At 34.2% G+C, this 18,477-nt stretch overlaps 1 protein-coding gene across 1 annotated transcript in view; it reads left to right on the top strand.

Moving 5' to 3' along the window:
* The window catches only part of FMN1 (formin 1), a 125,382-nt gene that overhangs the window by 21,474 nt on the left and 85,431 nt on the right, over positions 1 to 18,477 (top strand). Inside the window, exon 3 of the mRNA XM_084207987.1 lies at positions 1,609 to 1,670. Within this exon, the coding sequence (XP_084064113.1) occupies positions 1,609 to 1,670 (62 nt within the window). The remainder of the gene's footprint in view (positions 1 to 1,608; positions 1,671 to 18,477) is intronic.

Below are 18,477 nucleotides of genomic sequence, written 5' to 3'. Positions count from 1 at the left end.
AGTCAAAGGAATTAATAGCAGAAAATCTAAAAGTTTGTAGACCTAACCAGCTGTGATTGCAGCAGAGCAGTCAGGCAATTTTCTTATGCCTGAAAGCTCTAAGTAGAGATCTGCTAGAGGGCAAGGAGCAGTTTAGATAGATGCTATAGCTACCTGGAATCAACAAGGTTTTTATTTTATGCTATATAAAATATTGATCCCTTTTCCTTTTGGTTTTATGCATCAGTTATAATCAGTTAGGCTTGATTATAACTTCACCTGTGCTTGGAAAAAATCCATGTCTACGTGACATGGAAGCTTTACATTAAAAGCTTCCAAATCATGTAGAATTCATGATGATGATCAAGTTACCTTTTCTTTCCTCTTTCCTTCATGTGCTATGAAGAGAAAAAGGAAAAAAAAAAAAAAAGAGCAGATAAGCACTGGAATATTTTATTTATCTGGTACTTTGGTCATACTTGGATACTTTAATGCTATTTTGTTAGTTCTTCTGTTCAATGGATCTTGCAGACTCCTTAGTCTTAGAGACCACTGACATATTAAAATTTAAGTTCTTTGGCCTATTTTCAAACCTTGTTTAAGTTAGGATTTAGTTGAGGAGGCAGAAGCCAAGCCAGAAAACCGGAAACACACAACTTTGATTTGAAAGCAGATGGAAGTAGGACTTTGGTCATGTAACAACAAACTCCAGTCACTTGTTTAGGAGGGCTGTAGCTTCTGGGCCAGTGTCTTACAAAAGACTCTCTTAAGGTCTCTTAAAGCCTTACACACCAGTGTTTTGAAGGGGTGTCTGTTTCTTCATCTGGCCAAATGCAGTCATGGTACAGATTAAAGGGAACCATAGTATTAGTGGTCCTAGAGGTGTGTTTTGTAAATCTATGCCATCACTAAACCTGCATGATCAATTCCTGGCCTCCTCATTTTTTCACTGCTGATTTAAATTTCTCTAGCTTTCAGTTTCATGCTTTCAGCCTTTGGATTTTGTTATATTGCTAAATGGCAGAACTATCCTGTATCTCATTCACAGTATTCTGTGCTGAAACTCTGTAATTATTCTTCATATTATAGAATTAAGAGAAAGAATTCTTTGTATCTCGCTGTTTGGTACCTTCTGAGATCTTCATTTGTACTTGTGATTGCTATTTTATCCAGTTTGACTGTGTATAGTGATGGTATGTTTGTCCATTTAAATCACTGTACTTGATGCATGTTGTTTTAGAATTCAGGTGAGTGTGTGTGTATGAATGCATGTGCATGTCATAATATCCTATCAGTTCCACATTTATTTGCAAAATTAAGCAAAACTAGAGTTTCCTTTTGTTATTTCAGTCTGTCATATCTTTTCCCCCATTTTCCCTTCTCAGCATGAAAGACCTCTGCTTTATCCTCTTCTCTCAGAAACACGATGGAAAATCTGGTCATGTGGTCTTAGAAAAAAAATGCTAATTACTGTGTTCAGATTTTCTTTTCCATCACCACCACAAAAGGTCATTTATTTGAGAGCCTACACCTGCATTCTGGACCCAGTGGTGTTGTACGAAATATTTTATGCTGAAGATGGCACATTGTTTTCTGACTCTAAGGGAATGCACTTTTTTATTTCTACAGAGTACCAAGCTGCCATTCTGCATTTAAAGAGGGAACACAAAGAAGAAATTGAAACATTAAAGGTATAGTTTTGTAATTATTTATTTCTCTGTCTAGTTCATTTTACAGATCTTACAGGAGCAAACATAAACTTTCTATCACATATTAAGAATTTGATTCTTTCTTTTGTTGTTTTCAGTTGACTGCCAGCTCAGCTAAAATTAATTTTGTTAAAATGTATACCTGCACTCATCAATGATGTCTGAAAGCAGTTTTGTTTCCTCTTTGTAGTTCTCCTTATTGTTGTTCTGTTAAATTCTTCCTGCTAACACAGCAGTGCAGTATTTTTGCATTGGCACTGATGTTTAACTACTTACTCTTTCTCAGTGAAACATACTTCCGAAGAAGCAGTTTTCTGTAATTTTAACAGGAAAATAAGCATGTGTGAGATTTTCTGAAGTTTAGTATTGAGCACTCTGTATTGATGTCTCATCTTTTAAAGTGTAAACTTGACCAACTAGTTATCAAAATCAGAAATAACACTGTTTAGTACTAGAATTCATTTTCCCTTACCTGTGGTAAGTGAAAGAGAGTGTTTTTATCATAAAAGCAGGAATTTAAATGGCAGTGTAACTGAATCTGGTGGTCACCCCTAGTTAAAATTAACAGCATCTTCCTTTTCTGACCAGCTTTGATATATTCTTAAGTATAGCTGCACTGTCTTCTAATGCAGGTTCATATGCTAAATTGTTACTGTACAGGTCATCAATTACAAAACATTCAGTATTTTCTTTGTCATCACTAAAGCAAATATAATGGAAAATAAACAGATTTACTAATATGGCAATTCTGATAATCCAATACATTGATACATTAGCTGTGTCATTAGGCAGATTACATTGTATAATGTGAGGTATTGAAATTTACATTATAAAATTTCAGTGGGAACATATAATGGGAGAGTAAAATGGTGTCATGGTTTAATGCAATACTTTGTTGCATTTTATTCTTTAATGGTATAACAGAAAAATATGATGGTAGGTGTCCCAACTGTGGGAAGTTCTTGGATTAAATCTGATTTTTTGCTATGCACGGAACCTACAGACAGGAATTTCTTTTAAGCAGCTCTTTTGCAAACGGATCCAAATTCCTTATGTGGTGTTTATGAAGAAGGTTTTATTATCATACTTTCTCTGCGAAATGTGAGGAGTAGACTCTTGGTCTTTGTTATTCCTAAAAGGCCTAGAGAAATGTTATGGAAGTTGTGTGTACAGGAAAGTTCTTAAAATATTATTGAATTGTTCTCTGAAGGTGAAAGTAAGCAACATGATCTAGATTCTATTCATTGAAACCTGTATATAGTGGCTTGTAAGTGAGTGATATGTTTATTCTTTAGCATTTGAAAGTGCCCTGTACTTTTGTTCTGTTTCTTATTGTAGGGTTTTTTCCCTTGAGTATGTGAACAGGAACTCCAGATTGTTTTTAATGCTTCAATATTTGTTATCACTGCATTAATTTCCTATAAACAATACAGAATACCCAGAGTGCAGCCAGGGCTTTGCCCATACCACTAGTTTCTGGGGGTTGGTGCTGAATCTATGAGACTGAAGTTGCAGTGAATGTAGCAGAAAGATGCACAATAATCACTGGGTTGGGAGGGCATATGACTGTACTGTGTTTTATTTTGCCATCTTATTGTTATCACCAAAACTTGAAGCTTTGTTCTTTGTTCCTTTTTTTGATGTCACTTTAATTCACTTTTTTTCATGTAGTGTGTGTACTTACTAAGATTACAGCATCTATTACACCAAGCCAATTACTTGTGAATCTGCACCTTCTCTTATTGCATAACAATCTCACTTAACTCTTGAAGGGTTAATTATTGTATATAATTCAACTGAATCATCCACATGAAAGTAATGTCTAAAAAGGGTAATGCTGTTGGCTGCATTCAACGGATTTCTTGAATTTTTCACTTAAATGTTTACAAAATGCTGAATAATACAGTTTAAAGAGATGGAACGATTTCTGTTCTGTAAAGTGCTTTGCTTTCCCTGCCCTTTCCACTAGATGTCAGCTGAGTCTTGCGGAAAAAGTCCCCAAAAACGTGTGCACGTTTCATACTTCCTTCTAAACTGAGTGTGGTGACATCCTGCCCACTGTTTGTATATCTGTTTTAGTTTTAGGTCAAAAATTATCTTGCACATTATGAAACTGAAATTGAATTTGCTCAAATCGATAAGTCATAGCTGTCAACACCTTAACAGTGTTTGTCCAGCAGAACCAAATCATGAGTATCTAATAACCAACTAACTAGATGACAACAACATAAATCACAATAATGTAAATGGACTCCTGACTTTTGAAAGAAAGGAATTTACTTGAAGGCAGTATTCTGCCTGCAGTGCTTAATATTTAACCCAACACGTAGCTGCACAAGAGTGCGCCATGCTTTTTTTCCCCTGTAAGTTAAATTGATAAAATGAGTAAAAATTCAAGCATACATTCAAGCATACTTTTTCCCTAATGTCTCTGTGTTCCCTTTAGAACAAACCTACCAAATATCCCTTCATCTTTAGTTACGTGGGAGTTTAGGGCTGCTTGTTGAAGATGGAAGGAAAGTCCTTAGCTGTCCTGTAACCCTGTACCCTGTGCATGGGTGTTTTTCTCTGACACAGGTTAGGTTTCCACCAGCTCCCTAGATCTTTTATATATTTCCAAACTGAGAATATTAGTATCTTCAGGTATTTCTATTACATAATAGTAACATATTGCATGTCATATAATACAGTGTAAGAAATATTAATAGGTATTTGATTAAAAATTAACTATAGCTAGCTTATAAATTATTCAGTAAATATCATATAATAAAATCCTGGTATACCTGTGTAGTTGCATCCATCACAGTTATGAACATATTACTGAAACTGAAGAAATCGTGAATGGTAATGCAGTTGGGATAAAGCTGCCCGTGACATTGCGAAAGAGCAAGCTGGCCTCATTTAGGGAAGAATGTATCATGAGGTGTTCATGGTGACCTTTGTGGCCTCCATGGTAATGTTTGCATTTTTGCTTTTTTTGTGAAGGTTCCGAGAGCTAAAATGTAGAAGTGGGTAGAAAGTAATTTCCTTTTCACAGAAGAACTTCCTTAACTTTGAAAACTATTTCATATCATAAATTGAGGTTAAAGACCAGTGCCTCAAAGTGCCCCAGAAAACATTGAAAAATGAGGAAGAAAAAGGAATGTGAAAGGAAAAGTCATAGTACCAGTCAAAATTTTCTGATAACTTAAAGATAATTTGTTTTTATTTGGTAGTGAGACCACAAAAGCATAAAAACACTTAGGATTTTATTAAGTAATAAAACTCTAGCTCTATTATGACCATTTCATTCTTTTACAAATCTATTTTTTCATGTCTAATGCTTCCTAAGTTCTTTCTTGTCTCTTTCTCTTTTCACCTTCCAATTTGTTTTCCCTTGTGGTCAGTATGCTTCCATTTATGAATGCTTCCATTGCTCTTTAATTATGACGTGAATATAACAAAAAGTGCTGCTTCTCTCTGCAACATTTTGGAATTTTTAATTCAGCTGTGGGAGGCAATGGTGAATAGTGTTGAAAGCTCTTGTATGCCAGAATGCTTATCAAAATACTTCTTTATAGAAGTGGTGATCTCAGTATTATTTTGGCAATTTAAAATGTCTTTTACTTAGGTGTCCAAGTAAATTTTAATTTCAGCTTCAAAGCATGCATCACAAATTGGATGTTTTAACACCAAATCAAAACATTTTACACTATTTTAATTTGCCTAAATCTTCTTTTTCTATAGGTAGACTATTATAACAAACTGGAATACTTTTGAGCAGATTAAACTGAAAGAAATCTGACCTGGATGCTCTTAAGGATTTTTATTATTCCTTTCTGGAGAAAAAGAATTTTTTTCCCCTCAGTTTTGTTTGTGCATATGTGAATTCTTGCATGGGATAGGGATATAATGATTTGTCTAAAGTCACTACGTTTTGAAATCTGCTATTAGGATATGGGGTCCAATGATGAATAGTGTTGAAAGCTTTAATATGCCACAGTACTTAGAAAATCCAAAACTTTTTAATATATGTGGATATATGCTGACTTTTGGTAATAAGATTTTGCTTCAGGATGAGATTGTTGTTTTAACTTTAACAAGATGAAATGCGTCCATAAGGTGGCTGGCTGCTTTGAGTGTTCTCTGTTGTATTTTTGTATTCCAGCATGCACATACAGAAGAAAATCTGTATCATGTATGCTTCTCTCTCTGGTGGAGCTGCAGCTCAAAGGAGCAGCCAAGGTCAGCAAGGGTTTATTAGCCAGTCTTTCCTAATGAGCTGTTCAGGCTTTTCAGCATTTCCATGTGGTGAACTGATGAAGGTCTCCCAGCTTGTGGTTAATTATTGATAGTAATCTTGCCTAACTTGAAATGTTTCAGTCTTTCAGCTGCTAAATGTATGGTTGCACCACTGTGTGTGTACTGTGGGCCTTTATGAATCTTCTTCTTGGTTACTTCGTCCTCTTGGAGGAATTCTCCCTGTTTCCTGCAGAGCCTCTCTGCAATGCAAGAAAGGAAAAAATGTAAAGATGGAAAAAAGCATAAAAGTTATGAGAAAAAAGAGACTGAACTCCTATGAAATTGTATTAAAATACTGATTTCAGAACTCCTAAGGTTGCCAGACAATGGGAGCAACATTATCTTTAAAACTTACATTTCCAAAAATAGTAAAATCCCAGCAGGAAAAAAAGTTTTCCTGTGCTGAAAAATTTGCATAGCTGTTACTAGAGAAGATAAAGTGGCAGACTAGGGAGCAAAGGACAGGAGCAATAAAACAGTATCTTTCTACAGCAAACAGCACTTAATCTCTTTGGAACCACTTGACAATTTCATCTTCATTCAGAAATGAAGCTTGTAATGATTCCTCATGTTGTGTGAAGATACTCCCCAGTTAGGTAATATTTTAAAAAATTGCACATTACAATTTCTGTATTCAAATCATACTCCATAATAAAATTCTTGATGACATTTTAAGCATCCCTGCTGTGCTCTGATACTTACAGTAAACAATATTTTCCCATTCTTCTCCTCCAATTGTCATATTTTTGATGGAATGTATGCTTCTCATCCTTATTTTCCTTTAACAATATGTTTACATTGTTAATATTTTCTTATCAGATAGTTTGAATATCCTGGAAGATTCTTCTTTCATTGTGTTGTGGGTTTTTTTCAGTATGGCCACTTGCCATATTGCCATTCTGTTATTTTCAATGCAATTTCGCTGTGAGACTTGGATTGTTTAAACTTCATGTCAGCTGCAGAATGCTGTTAATTCCACATGTTGATCCAAGGATTCTCCTGTTTATTTAAGAAATTACCACAGACCATATTCCCTAGATTGAAAACAGTGAAAAATCTCTAACTCTATTTCAGCACATGGAGATGGTAGTACATAGTTAAAATGTGCATAGAGCAGGACAAATTATAGCGTTCAAACTTCAGCAAGACTGAGTCCCTGCTCAAATTTACACACATTGCAAAAAATTCTGCTTAGTTAGGGCTAAAACAAAACTCTTAACGTTCCTTATAACCTGCATTTTTCGTAGTTTATGAAAGTTAATTTATCCCATCACCTTGCCTTGTATAAACATGTTATATAGTCAGGAGAATAAAGTAGAGCACACACTTTGAACGAGAGGACATTTTATTTTCACAGATATTAAAGATCTCTGTAACATAGAAAACAATTGTATAGAAGAGAAATTCATTGAAGTGGCATCATAGATATATAAAAACCATTAAAAATTAAGTAGTGTAAAAGTTACCATTTTAATTTTGAAAACATGTATGCCATGCTTTCTTGCCAAAATTATCTGTACTTTGAAATTTACTACACCAGATACTTGTTTGAATCTAGTAGTTGTAAGGCATTTTTTTCTGAATTAAATGTGTAATATTCTGTTGTTGAAAAACTCTGGCTCTAATATTTCTGATTTTAACAGGAACAGGGATAAATTTGTCAAGGATGAGCATTTTGCCAGTAAGAGAAAATCTGTCTGAAATTGGAGGTTAAAATTTTTAAAATAAAACTATTTTTTCTCATGTTCAGTAAAGACCTGATTTAAGCAGCTTTTGACTTTGCAAATCTAGTGATCACTGATTGCATCTTCTGGTGTTGAACAAACTTTTAATTGCCATTTCCACAAAGCCACCAAAGTTGTTATAAAATAACACTGGGTCAAAACAAAATTTCACTCATTAATGGTTGACACAAATTACTCTTGATTAGGTGGAGATCACCCTTCAGAAAATGCTTTCAAAATGAAACTCTGTCTCCTGACCCTCTTATTGATGATTAGGCAATGAAAGAGAACCCACTGGAATGCAAAGCAGACAGCAATAGCTGGACGTATGTATGGAGATGTGAAAGGTACAATTTCAGGTAAAAAACAGTGAGTAGAGATCCTGGGACTGGCAGTCCTTATAGCATACACTGTACTAGAGGCACCACACTGGCAAGATGAAGGGCAAAAGAGGTAGTCTGGAAATTAGGACAGAAAACAGTAGGAGACAGATGGTACAGACTTGGGTTTGGACATCACAATACAAGTTTTACTTATATGTGGGCAATATTCTCCAGAATATGTGTCCTGGAATGAATACAGTCCATTCAGTATTTGATTTTAATTTTGTTGTTCAGTAAGCAATACCCTCCCTTGCTTTATTAGTCAAGATTTGCTCTGAATAGAAGTCATTTCATCACAGTTTTTTCTACTGTCAGAAGTTTTAACTTCAGGATGTTTAAGTATAAACTGGACTTTACAATATGTGTTAGGATGGGCATGTAATCTTATTATTCATTGACCTAAGGTTTAACAGATTTACTGGGATGCTTACATTTGCATAAATGTTCAATCACAATTCATTTTTAACTGACTTTGCAACTATATGTTGAGTCCCAAAATCCCAAGGTAGTTTTTTGTGAAAGAAGGTGTATCCTTGGTGGTTCCTTGAGGAAAATGACTAAAATGACCCATGACTCAGCATGCAGGAATTTTGCAGTTTGAGCAAGTGTAGAATCTGTTTTTCCAGGTCAGCATTGTCATGCCTTTACTATACTGGTGTTGTTTCTTTTTCTGAGGGTCCACACTTTGTTCTTACATACCTTTCAACTTCTGCACACGCAGTGCAGAAGTCTTAAAAGCTTGCTGCTTTTTCATTGAATTTTTAACTTTTGTCTGGAATATCTCCCATCATGTTCACTGAATGAGGTATTAGTTCTGTCAAAGAGAAAGTTTTTGCATAGCAGCACAACTTGGAAGCATTGATGGGAAGGGATAAAATTAAGATTGTTGCTCCCTTTTGAGTAATTGACCAAGGCTGCTTTTTCTGAGGCTTTTTCATCTGCAATATTTTCTTCAAATTCTATAATGGGAATGTCTAGAGTAGTGTGGTGATGCATAATTAGCATGCAGTATATGTTAGTTTAAAGTAGGTGTGTCTTTTACACAAATACAGAATCATTTTCATGACTGATGTTATACTTCTCTTTATCCATGTAGAATCTCTTTTTGTTGTTTTGATAGCACATGAGAACACTATTTTGGTGGAGAGACTAATCATCTCTAAAAATTTTCAAAACTTTTAGACAAAAGTTATCTTCATTACAAAGAATGAAAATTGTTAGTTTGTAAAAGTGTAGAGTTACTTTTTTTTTATTCTCATGGCACTATTTGGCTGAATAATTCCTGTTGAGAAGTATTCATTGCTGCTCATTTTCTTTCTATAGATATGTAACTTTATCTTTGGTTGCTGTTTTCCATGTGCTTTACTAGTAAGGCTTTTTTGCTTCAGCTTTTACTTAATTCAATTAATTGTTTGCAACTTAGCAACATATATCTTTGCTTTCCTGTATAGTTACAAAGCTTTGTTATAATGGCTGATCTTGTAGCCTGGTTGCCAAAGAAATTAGTTCTTTATATGGTGAAGCAATGTTGACAGTAAACTTTCCTTTCCATCCCCTTCCCAAAAGAAAAGGAAGAAAAGCGAAGAAAAACAAAGTTGCATTACAATTCTGGCAACATCAGCCACACTAATAAAATCAAATTCAATGTTGGTTTACGACTTTGAATTTATGTGACTGCACAGGATCAAAGGATTTGTATCCCACTGGACTGCAAGGTCTATAGTTCATGGCAAAAAACCTCATCAAAAAGAACATTTTAGTAGTAGGGCTTTTCATTTTAATCAGCCACAGTAATAAAAAAGCTGTTAGGTGTCCAAAAACATTCTCCCAAGATCAGAGACAACTTGCTCTCTACTACAATCAGTTTTCTTATTGGATCCATACTGCCTCCGTAGTTTTTGTCACTGAAACTTCATCTTCGACTTGTTTTCAGCCATTTTTTGCATTGTTTTCACATTTTACATGCCAGATGCAAAATATGCCACATCATCATGTAATTTCCCTGGCAATTGAGAAATACTGCAACTTATCTCAAGTAAATTATCCTCAAAACAAATAATTCATATAGAATTTTAATTATCAGTCTATGCTTCTACATATTGTATTTTAAAGTATTTTATTAGCAATGTTCAGGGTATTTTTTCTTCGTTGCATATATTCTTCTGAACACCACCTGAGAGAATAGGTATTAGTATTTTTGTGTGCGTAGTATCTGAGGCTGTCCTAAGACTATGGTAACAGCTGCAAGTGAGAAGCAGAGTAAGCTAGTAACTACACAGTTTTTGATAGGAAGGGAATGTTTGGATTTTGCATGTTAACTGGTCTTGGTCCTAGTTCAACAACAGTTTGAAATTAATTTTTAGCTTATGGTGTGGTTTGATACTATGGTTAGCTTGGCCTCAGAGAATTTGCATGCAGTATATCATTTACATTTATTGGCGTGTTGCATGCTGAGTCACCTCATTCCATTCTGCAGAATTTAAATGTTTAGCGGAGTTTAACAATATTTCGAGATTTTTCCAATTAAATTGTCCACCAAATTAAGTTTTCTTAGAAATTTATAGGTTGGTCTCAATTTAGCTGGGTACCCATTTTTTATATATTATGTAGGATTTATTTTTCCTGGCATAGGCTATCTTACATTTAGGAAGAATCAACACATAGTCACTTTCTATAAGGATTGTTAGCTTTTGAATGGCATGACAGGTAGCTGCTACTTTTTGGCAAATTCTGGTGGGTGTGGTATTCCACTGTCTGGGAATTCAGTGCTGCCTGAGATACACACAGGCTTAAAGTGGTTTTTGTCAGTGAATATTTTCATGGGTTTATTGTTTCTAAAAGCATTCATTCAAATGAGAAACTTTAGTATTGGTGGGAATTTTATAGGTTAGCTACTGAACATTTAAAATCTACATAAAATGCTAAATTATCTATTGTTAATATTTATTTATTAATAATCCGAATTTACCCCTTTAAGCATACGTTGTTAATAGTTGGCTGTATTAAGTATTATTTCATGTAGTGTTTTAAAGTTTTTTATCATTTGTTTCAAGACATGACATTGTTTAGCAAACGTGCCTGTGGTAAGAAGTTAGTGAATCCAAGGCATTAACAATTTTCTGTTTGATATAAATCAAGAAGAATTTAGATTCTGGTGAGATTTCTCTGTAGGCACAGAGATTCCACAGTAGAGTACATCACTTACCAGGTGGTGAAGTGGACATAATAGGATCTTGATGTTCATTGTATTCCACAGCATACATGGAGAGTGCTGTGGAATACAATGAACATCATTAGAGGTATTTTTCCATCTGTTTGGATTCATAATGTTTGCAGGATCTTGAAAGGTTACCAAGAAATTTCAGGGGCACATCAAGGGCACTATCTGATTATTTCATTAGAAGTTATGGAGGAGTTATTTACCCTTTTTAATTGGGTTGATCTGAGTAAAGTGATATGTATGTAGGACAGCTGTAGAAAAAGAACTGGAGATGAGCTGTTGTGAGCTATGTGTTGTATAACAAAGTTCTCCAAGTGATTTAATTTGTGTAATCTTAAATTGTTAGGTGGTGGTTCTTAACCATGAAAGGAGTGAAGGATGTGTATAAGTGCAGGAAACAATACCTAGATTAATGTTACTTGACAAAAACGTTTACAGAGCAGACACAAGGTAATAAAGACAAGGAGCACAAACTTTATGGCAACCTGGAGATCACTCTGTGAAGAGCATGGAAAAAAGCACAGAACATTAAGAGATAATGGAAGGTCCACAGAGAGCAGCAAGAGAAGATGCTGGAGCTTAAAAGAATATAGGATTTTCTGCAGCCCATAATGAAAGGGGCAGTTTGTATCTTGTACAGAATTGTCTCTTAAAATACATAGTCCTGGTCAGAAAATATCTAGAGTGTCCTTGTCTCATAGATCTGCTTTGCATGGCTGTTCATACTCTTTGGAGAGTGATAAAAATGGAAGTGTCTTTGTTACCTTATACTTAGGAGGTCAGTGGAAACTTACCACTAGTGAGAAAGAGTCAGAATCCCAGTCATAGAAATGCTGTGTTGTAGGGACCCATGAGGGTCATCAGATTCAGCTCCTGGCCCTGCCTAGGACACCCAAGGATCATTCCATGTGCCTGACTTAATTCCTGTTCCCACTCTATTCTACTGTCAGCCTTTGGCCAGTTTATTTGTGCATATTGAGTCTAGTGGATCTATAAGGACAATGAGTAGGAAATAGCCGGGGGTTTTGTTTGTTTGTTGTCCCAACTACTTTTGCTACATTTCCTCTATAAAGCTATGTATTTATTATTTTTAAATTGGAAAGAGAATTGGACTCTGTATGCATTGGCTACATTAATATTTAGAGATCTGGGATTGTTTGAGAGTGTTCAGTCATTACTTTTTTTATTGTGAGGTGAAGGAACAATTCTTACTGTGTGCCCTTGTCAGTGATGATATAGCATATGTAACTGTTATGTTTGTTGAGGTATTTGTTAGAGAGGAATTTTGATTTTTATGTAAACTGGCATGGGTTTAACTTTTTTTCCCTGTGGAGAAATCCTTTGCTAAATCTCTGATTGTTGTTAAAATTTAAAACAAATGTATGTTTTTTCAAGGACACAGATTCAACAAAAAAGAGCTTCTTTTCTTTTGTAAACACAATGGAAGAATAAAAAAGTGCGAACTCTTCCAAAAACTGAAGATTAAATTACTTAGAATGAACAAAACCAAGTTAGAGGCTCTCTCTGAAAAATTTGCTTTTCCTCTCTTTTCTGTGCACACTACTTTGATGGCCAAAAGACTATTAGGAAAAAAAGCTGTAAAGTATATAAAAAACCTTCTAATTTGGCAACTCAGTAATTCTTTTCTTTTTTTTCCTTTTTTTTTCTTTTTCTTTTTTTTAATATCCTCCTCTCTAGAAAATATCCACATCTACTAACTGTATCCCTGGATACTTTGTGTCTTCTTTGTTTCCACTTTTTTTTTATTTTCATGTCTTAGCATAAGTAACTAATTAGACATAACAATCACTGTATAAAAGTCAGAGAAGGGAATAAAATCAAGCTCACTTTCTCCCTAATATGTTATTTTTCCACTCTAATTAGAGTAAAAACTTGTAAAAGTGTGTGTTTCTCAGTTAAAGAAGAGGTCTGTCTCTGATATACCTAGCACAGCTTTGTTCATTAAATATGTGTCATTTTTACACAGTCACTTTTCAAAGTAGAATTACATTGTAAGTGCTCGTGAAAAAGTATTAGACATTGATGGTGAGCATGAACTTGCTAGTTTCAAAGCAAAAGTTCTGCATATTGCTTGCTAGAGAACATTTTTTTATTATTTACTGTTAAAATTCTCAGGATTTTTAAACATTTATGGTGCAAATAAGTCTGGACTAATAAGTTAGCAACTGTTTTTTGAATGTAAATACCTGTAGAAATTTATACTTTCCTTGTGTTCATACATACAAATCGTTCTACAGCTTTTCATATCAGAGCAGTTCTGTGTCATGGTTAAAAGTTTTTGTTCACATAAAATCACATTATATAAAACAGTGAAACAACAACAAACATTCTTCGGTTGATTGCATTTAATTGACTGTAATTTACTATATATACTGTATGAAATGAGGCTGTGATCTTTCTCTCACATATCAGAGCACAGAGAAAAGGTGTCACATTGGTATTGTGATTTTTTCATGTCAATTCACATTATCATTTCAAAGATATTTAGACAACCTGTTGGTTACATCAATGAGAGGATTTAGTCTTTTGCTTTTGTGATTAATTTATTATTTATCAACTGATACTGTAATGATTAATAACAGTATTGTACATGGATTCAATGTTTGGAATTTTTCTTCCTTGAGCATATGCTTCATCATTTCCTGGGTCCCATGGGACCAAGGCTGAGTTGTTGGCATTGTCAGAAAATATAATTTGCCTTTTTTCTCTGTGTTGTGTCAAGTCACTTAGCAGATGCCAAAAGGAGGTCACTGGAGACATGCACCAGAGGGATGGGTGTAAAGGGAGAAAACAGGAAGGCACTAGAAAACCAATCCAAGCACTCCTGTTGTTTTCCAGGTTACAGTGTATTAGTATTTTTGGATATTTGCATAATCCTCTTGCATGTATTTTAGTAAAGAGGGGTTTTTATTTTTTTAGGGATGGCTTTTATTTTACCCATTAACAGAAGTAATTTTTAGGCAGAGGGTAACACAGGCCTTCTAAGCTTTAATATGAATGTCTGTGTTGAAGAGATCTGAGAGTCAGCTGGGATCACTTTCTTGGTGAATTGGTTTTACCCTAGGAAAATGGATCCTGTCCATTTCAATGGCACATACCAGACAAATCTCGACAAATTAAAGAAATTGATTTGTAAGTACAACTGCACTAGTGAGGCTTGAAAAACCAGAATAGGCAAGAACATTCTTTAGTCAGAATCAGAGGTGCAAAAAAGGCTGCATTCCAAGCAAGAGCAGATTTGGAAGCAAAAGACATTTTATCAAGAAGAATAGACAGAACTGCCTGTTTATTCAGCCTCTTTAAAATGGGTATTGGATGGAAGCAGAGAGCCGTGGAAGAAAGGAAGAGGTACCTTAGCCAGGAGGGCTAGTTTTAGAATTCACAATAGAAAAGGGCATTTGACAATACTCAAGCTGAATCACATCTTGCAAAGGAAATTTAAGGGTTCACTGAAAGTATTTTTCAGCAGTGGAAACAGAAAGAAACTAAGGAAACAAGGGGAGCATTATCCAGTAAGGGTGAGGTGGAGACAAAAGGCATTGTTGATTTAACCTAGAAAATTAAGACCAAATGAGCTGCCCCAAATTTCAATAGCAGTGGTCATGAACACAGGGACAGAATTTCTCTTAAACTGAAAACCACACAGCTTTTAGTACTGAATAAAGCACAAATATTACTTCTTTTGCATATGACAATTCTTTTTATTCTAATACAGGGTTGACTGAATCGGTCTGTGATGTGCTGTCCTTCGCAGATCCTTTTCCCTTAGAATTGCCATACCACTGATCAATCCCTTCTGTGGCTGTGTACACTGCAACCCTCTTACTTGAATTGCAGCATGTATTTTCAGACTGTTTCCTTGTCTGATAAAATTATTGTGAATTCTGAATTTTAACAGTGTACTTTAGCTTAATAGCATAATATTGTTTGCCTATTTAATATTGACAGTTAATGCAAGAAAGATTGCACCAAAGCAAGGCAGCTTTTTTCAGTAGCACATTTCTGTGTGGATTAGGCTTATGATACTCAAGAGGTACTTTCAAATTGATGATTGAAATCTGATTTCAGCACATTAGGGCTTTTTCTTTTAAGCTAGCAGGATGAAGAAAATTTAGTAATAAGGCTTTATTGAAGCTTTCATGCTTCAAATATGGTATTTGTAGAAGTAACCTGTAAAAAATATATATTACCTGTCATGGAAATTAAGGCAGCTAAATCAATTCTCTGTGTGTGTGTGTGTGTGTGTGTGTGTGTGTGTGTACAGGAGAGGGAGTAATATGTCAATGGCTGACTGGTGAGAGTTACTGATACAGTGGAAGGCCAGAGAACCTCAACAGACCAAGGCTTCAGGGCTTAATTTGAGACTCTCTGAAAAAGCAGATTATTGCTGCAAGAAAATGAAATGGTCAGGGGAATAGAAATATGTTCCTTGCAATAGTTTATTTGGTATTGAATGTAGCTATACAATCCAGATTTCTCAAATTAGTGCTGCTGGGAAGCAAGCAGCTAGGCTTCTATACCAGTCAGCAAAGTGTCAAATGCAGTTTTCAAATGAAAAGAAATATATCTAAACCTTGCTGATGAACATCTCCCACATTGTTCTTTTTAGTCTTGCTTTCATTTTATACAGCATTTTTAATAGAAATTTTCTTTGATAGGTTTCAAAATCCTCTGCCCTTCTTCAGAATTAAATCATGTTCATTCCTGTATATAAGCTTTAGTTTTAGCTGCCTTCTAATATCTTCTGCTCCTCCACCCTTCCTCACATACCTTCCCTCCATCAAATACCTTGTTTCCTACTGAAATAATTTTATATTTCGTCTTGCCTAAAATAGTTGTGACCAAACTACTACATGTTGATGATGTTTGCTCTCCATTCAATTTATCATATGACTTTAGAGCACTTTATCTCATTTTAAGAAATATTTTCAAGGAAGCAGACCTTTATTAAGAATATGTATGTATTAGTCATGCATATATATAAACATAGCACATACTCACATACTTGACACTTGTTGAAAGTATTGTCATAGGTATATAATGTAATCTTACTTTGGTGAAGACTTACTTTGAGATGAAAAGTAATAAAAATAAAATTGGTTTCTTACTTATTACTAAATGGAAATATTACTTATTTTTTTGTTATTACTAATGCTTAGTATTTTTAGCTTTAATTCTTGTTTATACGGTTCTTTCACATTACAGAAAATAATTCTGAAAACATGCAAGTTTTATGCTTTTTCTTGCTTTTCATTCTTTCACCTCAAATATATTTTTTACTTTAAACTACCAATTTTATATTGTAAATTTAAGCTGGAGATCTGTATTTGGAAAGGCTTATAATACTAGCATAGTTGCTTTTATGCCCATTTAAATGTAATAAATAGTTTTGTTAGATACTGTGCTTCTTTTACAGTGTGTTTTTAAGGTGGCTTCAGATTTACTGCTGGGAAAATCTTTAACATTCAAAGTAAATTGTTCTGTGAGGGAGTTTTTGATGTCCAATAGGAGCAAAGTACTATGGAAAAAAAACCCTGTTAAATTCCTTAAGGCAAACTTACTTCATTACCTCATTTATGGATCAGTATGCCAAGTTTAAAAAGAAAGGCAGTCTCTTTGGAGCAATTCAAGTGGCAGAAAATCATGTAGTTGAATTGAACTAATAGTAAAGAAAAGTGCTAATAGAGTAATAGTAGGAAAAGTAAGAAAGCTAAGGAAATGTATTGTTATACATATTTGTTCTGAGTCATCTATAAAACTAACCAAAATTGGGTTTTTTCCAATGCAAATCTGTTTGATTCTCTCTGTAAGACTTCAACTTGATTTCCCACTTTTACACTTGCCAGTGTAAAGGAGCATTTCATACTCAGTGTGTTCAGATTGTTTACTTTGGATTTTATCCTACGAAATTGATTAGAATCTAAGCTGATGATACTGCTGTAAGTATGAGTATCTTGTTTGCATATCTAGTCAAGCTTCATTTTATAATATAAAACCACAACTATTACATTATATTTGCCACGTTGAGCTGCACATAAATGACTTGGATGCACATTACTTAATGAACTCGTAGCTCTGCCCTAATGCTCAAGTTGGAATGGTGAGTAGGGAGTGCTGTGTTGCCACTTCTAACAAACACTGCATGGGAATTTTAAGTGTAAATTCCTGTGCCTGTAGGAATTTGGAAAAATCACAGCTCATTGGCTGTTTCTGTGAAAAGGTTGGCTTCCCTTTTGTAGAGGGATCCTGAAAGAACCATGAAAAACTCTTTTTCAGGAGTCATTGCCTTGCAAAGAATCATGGTAATATCAGCCAGCTGCCTGATAGTATCATGGCATAATAGAAATTAACTTGTAGGCACCTAATTACCCGGAATAGTAGTATTGGATTGTATTGGATTTTTTAAAGGAAATATTTCTGTGCCAGATGTTTTGTATCTTTCTGACATATCATAAGAAAAGTGTGGTTTTTTCCTTACTGACTTAGTTATACAGTGAAATCCTCTTGATTCTCTTGGTTCTAATATTTAATTTCCTGAATTGTAGATTAAAATATATCTGGAAGAAATGAAATTTTAATATAATAGCAGAGATAAGCTTGAAGAATTTATGTGTGAAATTCTGTGAATTTTATTGATGATAACACTTAATAGATTGAGATATTACTTTATTTAATGTTTTATCTTGAATGAATTTCAACCTCCATTGTGTTTAATCTATTTTTTACTTCCTAGCATGTTATCTCTATATACGTATGACATATATAGTAAATGAAACAAGCAATAAACTCATGTCATTAAATAGAATAACATTTGAAAAAGGTACTTTTTTTCCATAATATATGGGAAATATATCCATTGATTTTTATGTATATATATAATATTTATATATAAAATAATATCCATTAATTATTGCATTCAATTAAAAACCGGTAAGTCTGCTTAAAGATACTATACAACTTAAAAGTTGCCCAAATTGATGTTCTGGATTTTTCCTTACAAAATATAATTTGTTAAAACACACCCTGCTTACATTTTATTAAAGATTAGTAATTGTCCAATTATATAGTAGCTTGAATTAAAACCATTTAGAACTGGGAAAGAGAAGTGTTTCCCACTTTGATTAAGAACATAGTTTAAATGTGAAGGTTTCTAACAAACT

The sequence above is a fragment of the Fringilla coelebs genome (assembly GCF_963513975.1).
Source record: "Fringilla coelebs genome assembly, chromosome: 6".
Taxonomy (NCBI): domain Eukaryota; kingdom Metazoa; phylum Chordata; class Aves; order Passeriformes; family Fringillidae; genus Fringilla; species Fringilla coelebs.
Note: the sequence above shows the minus strand (reverse complement) of the source record. Positions and strands in the feature narration are given on the sequence as shown.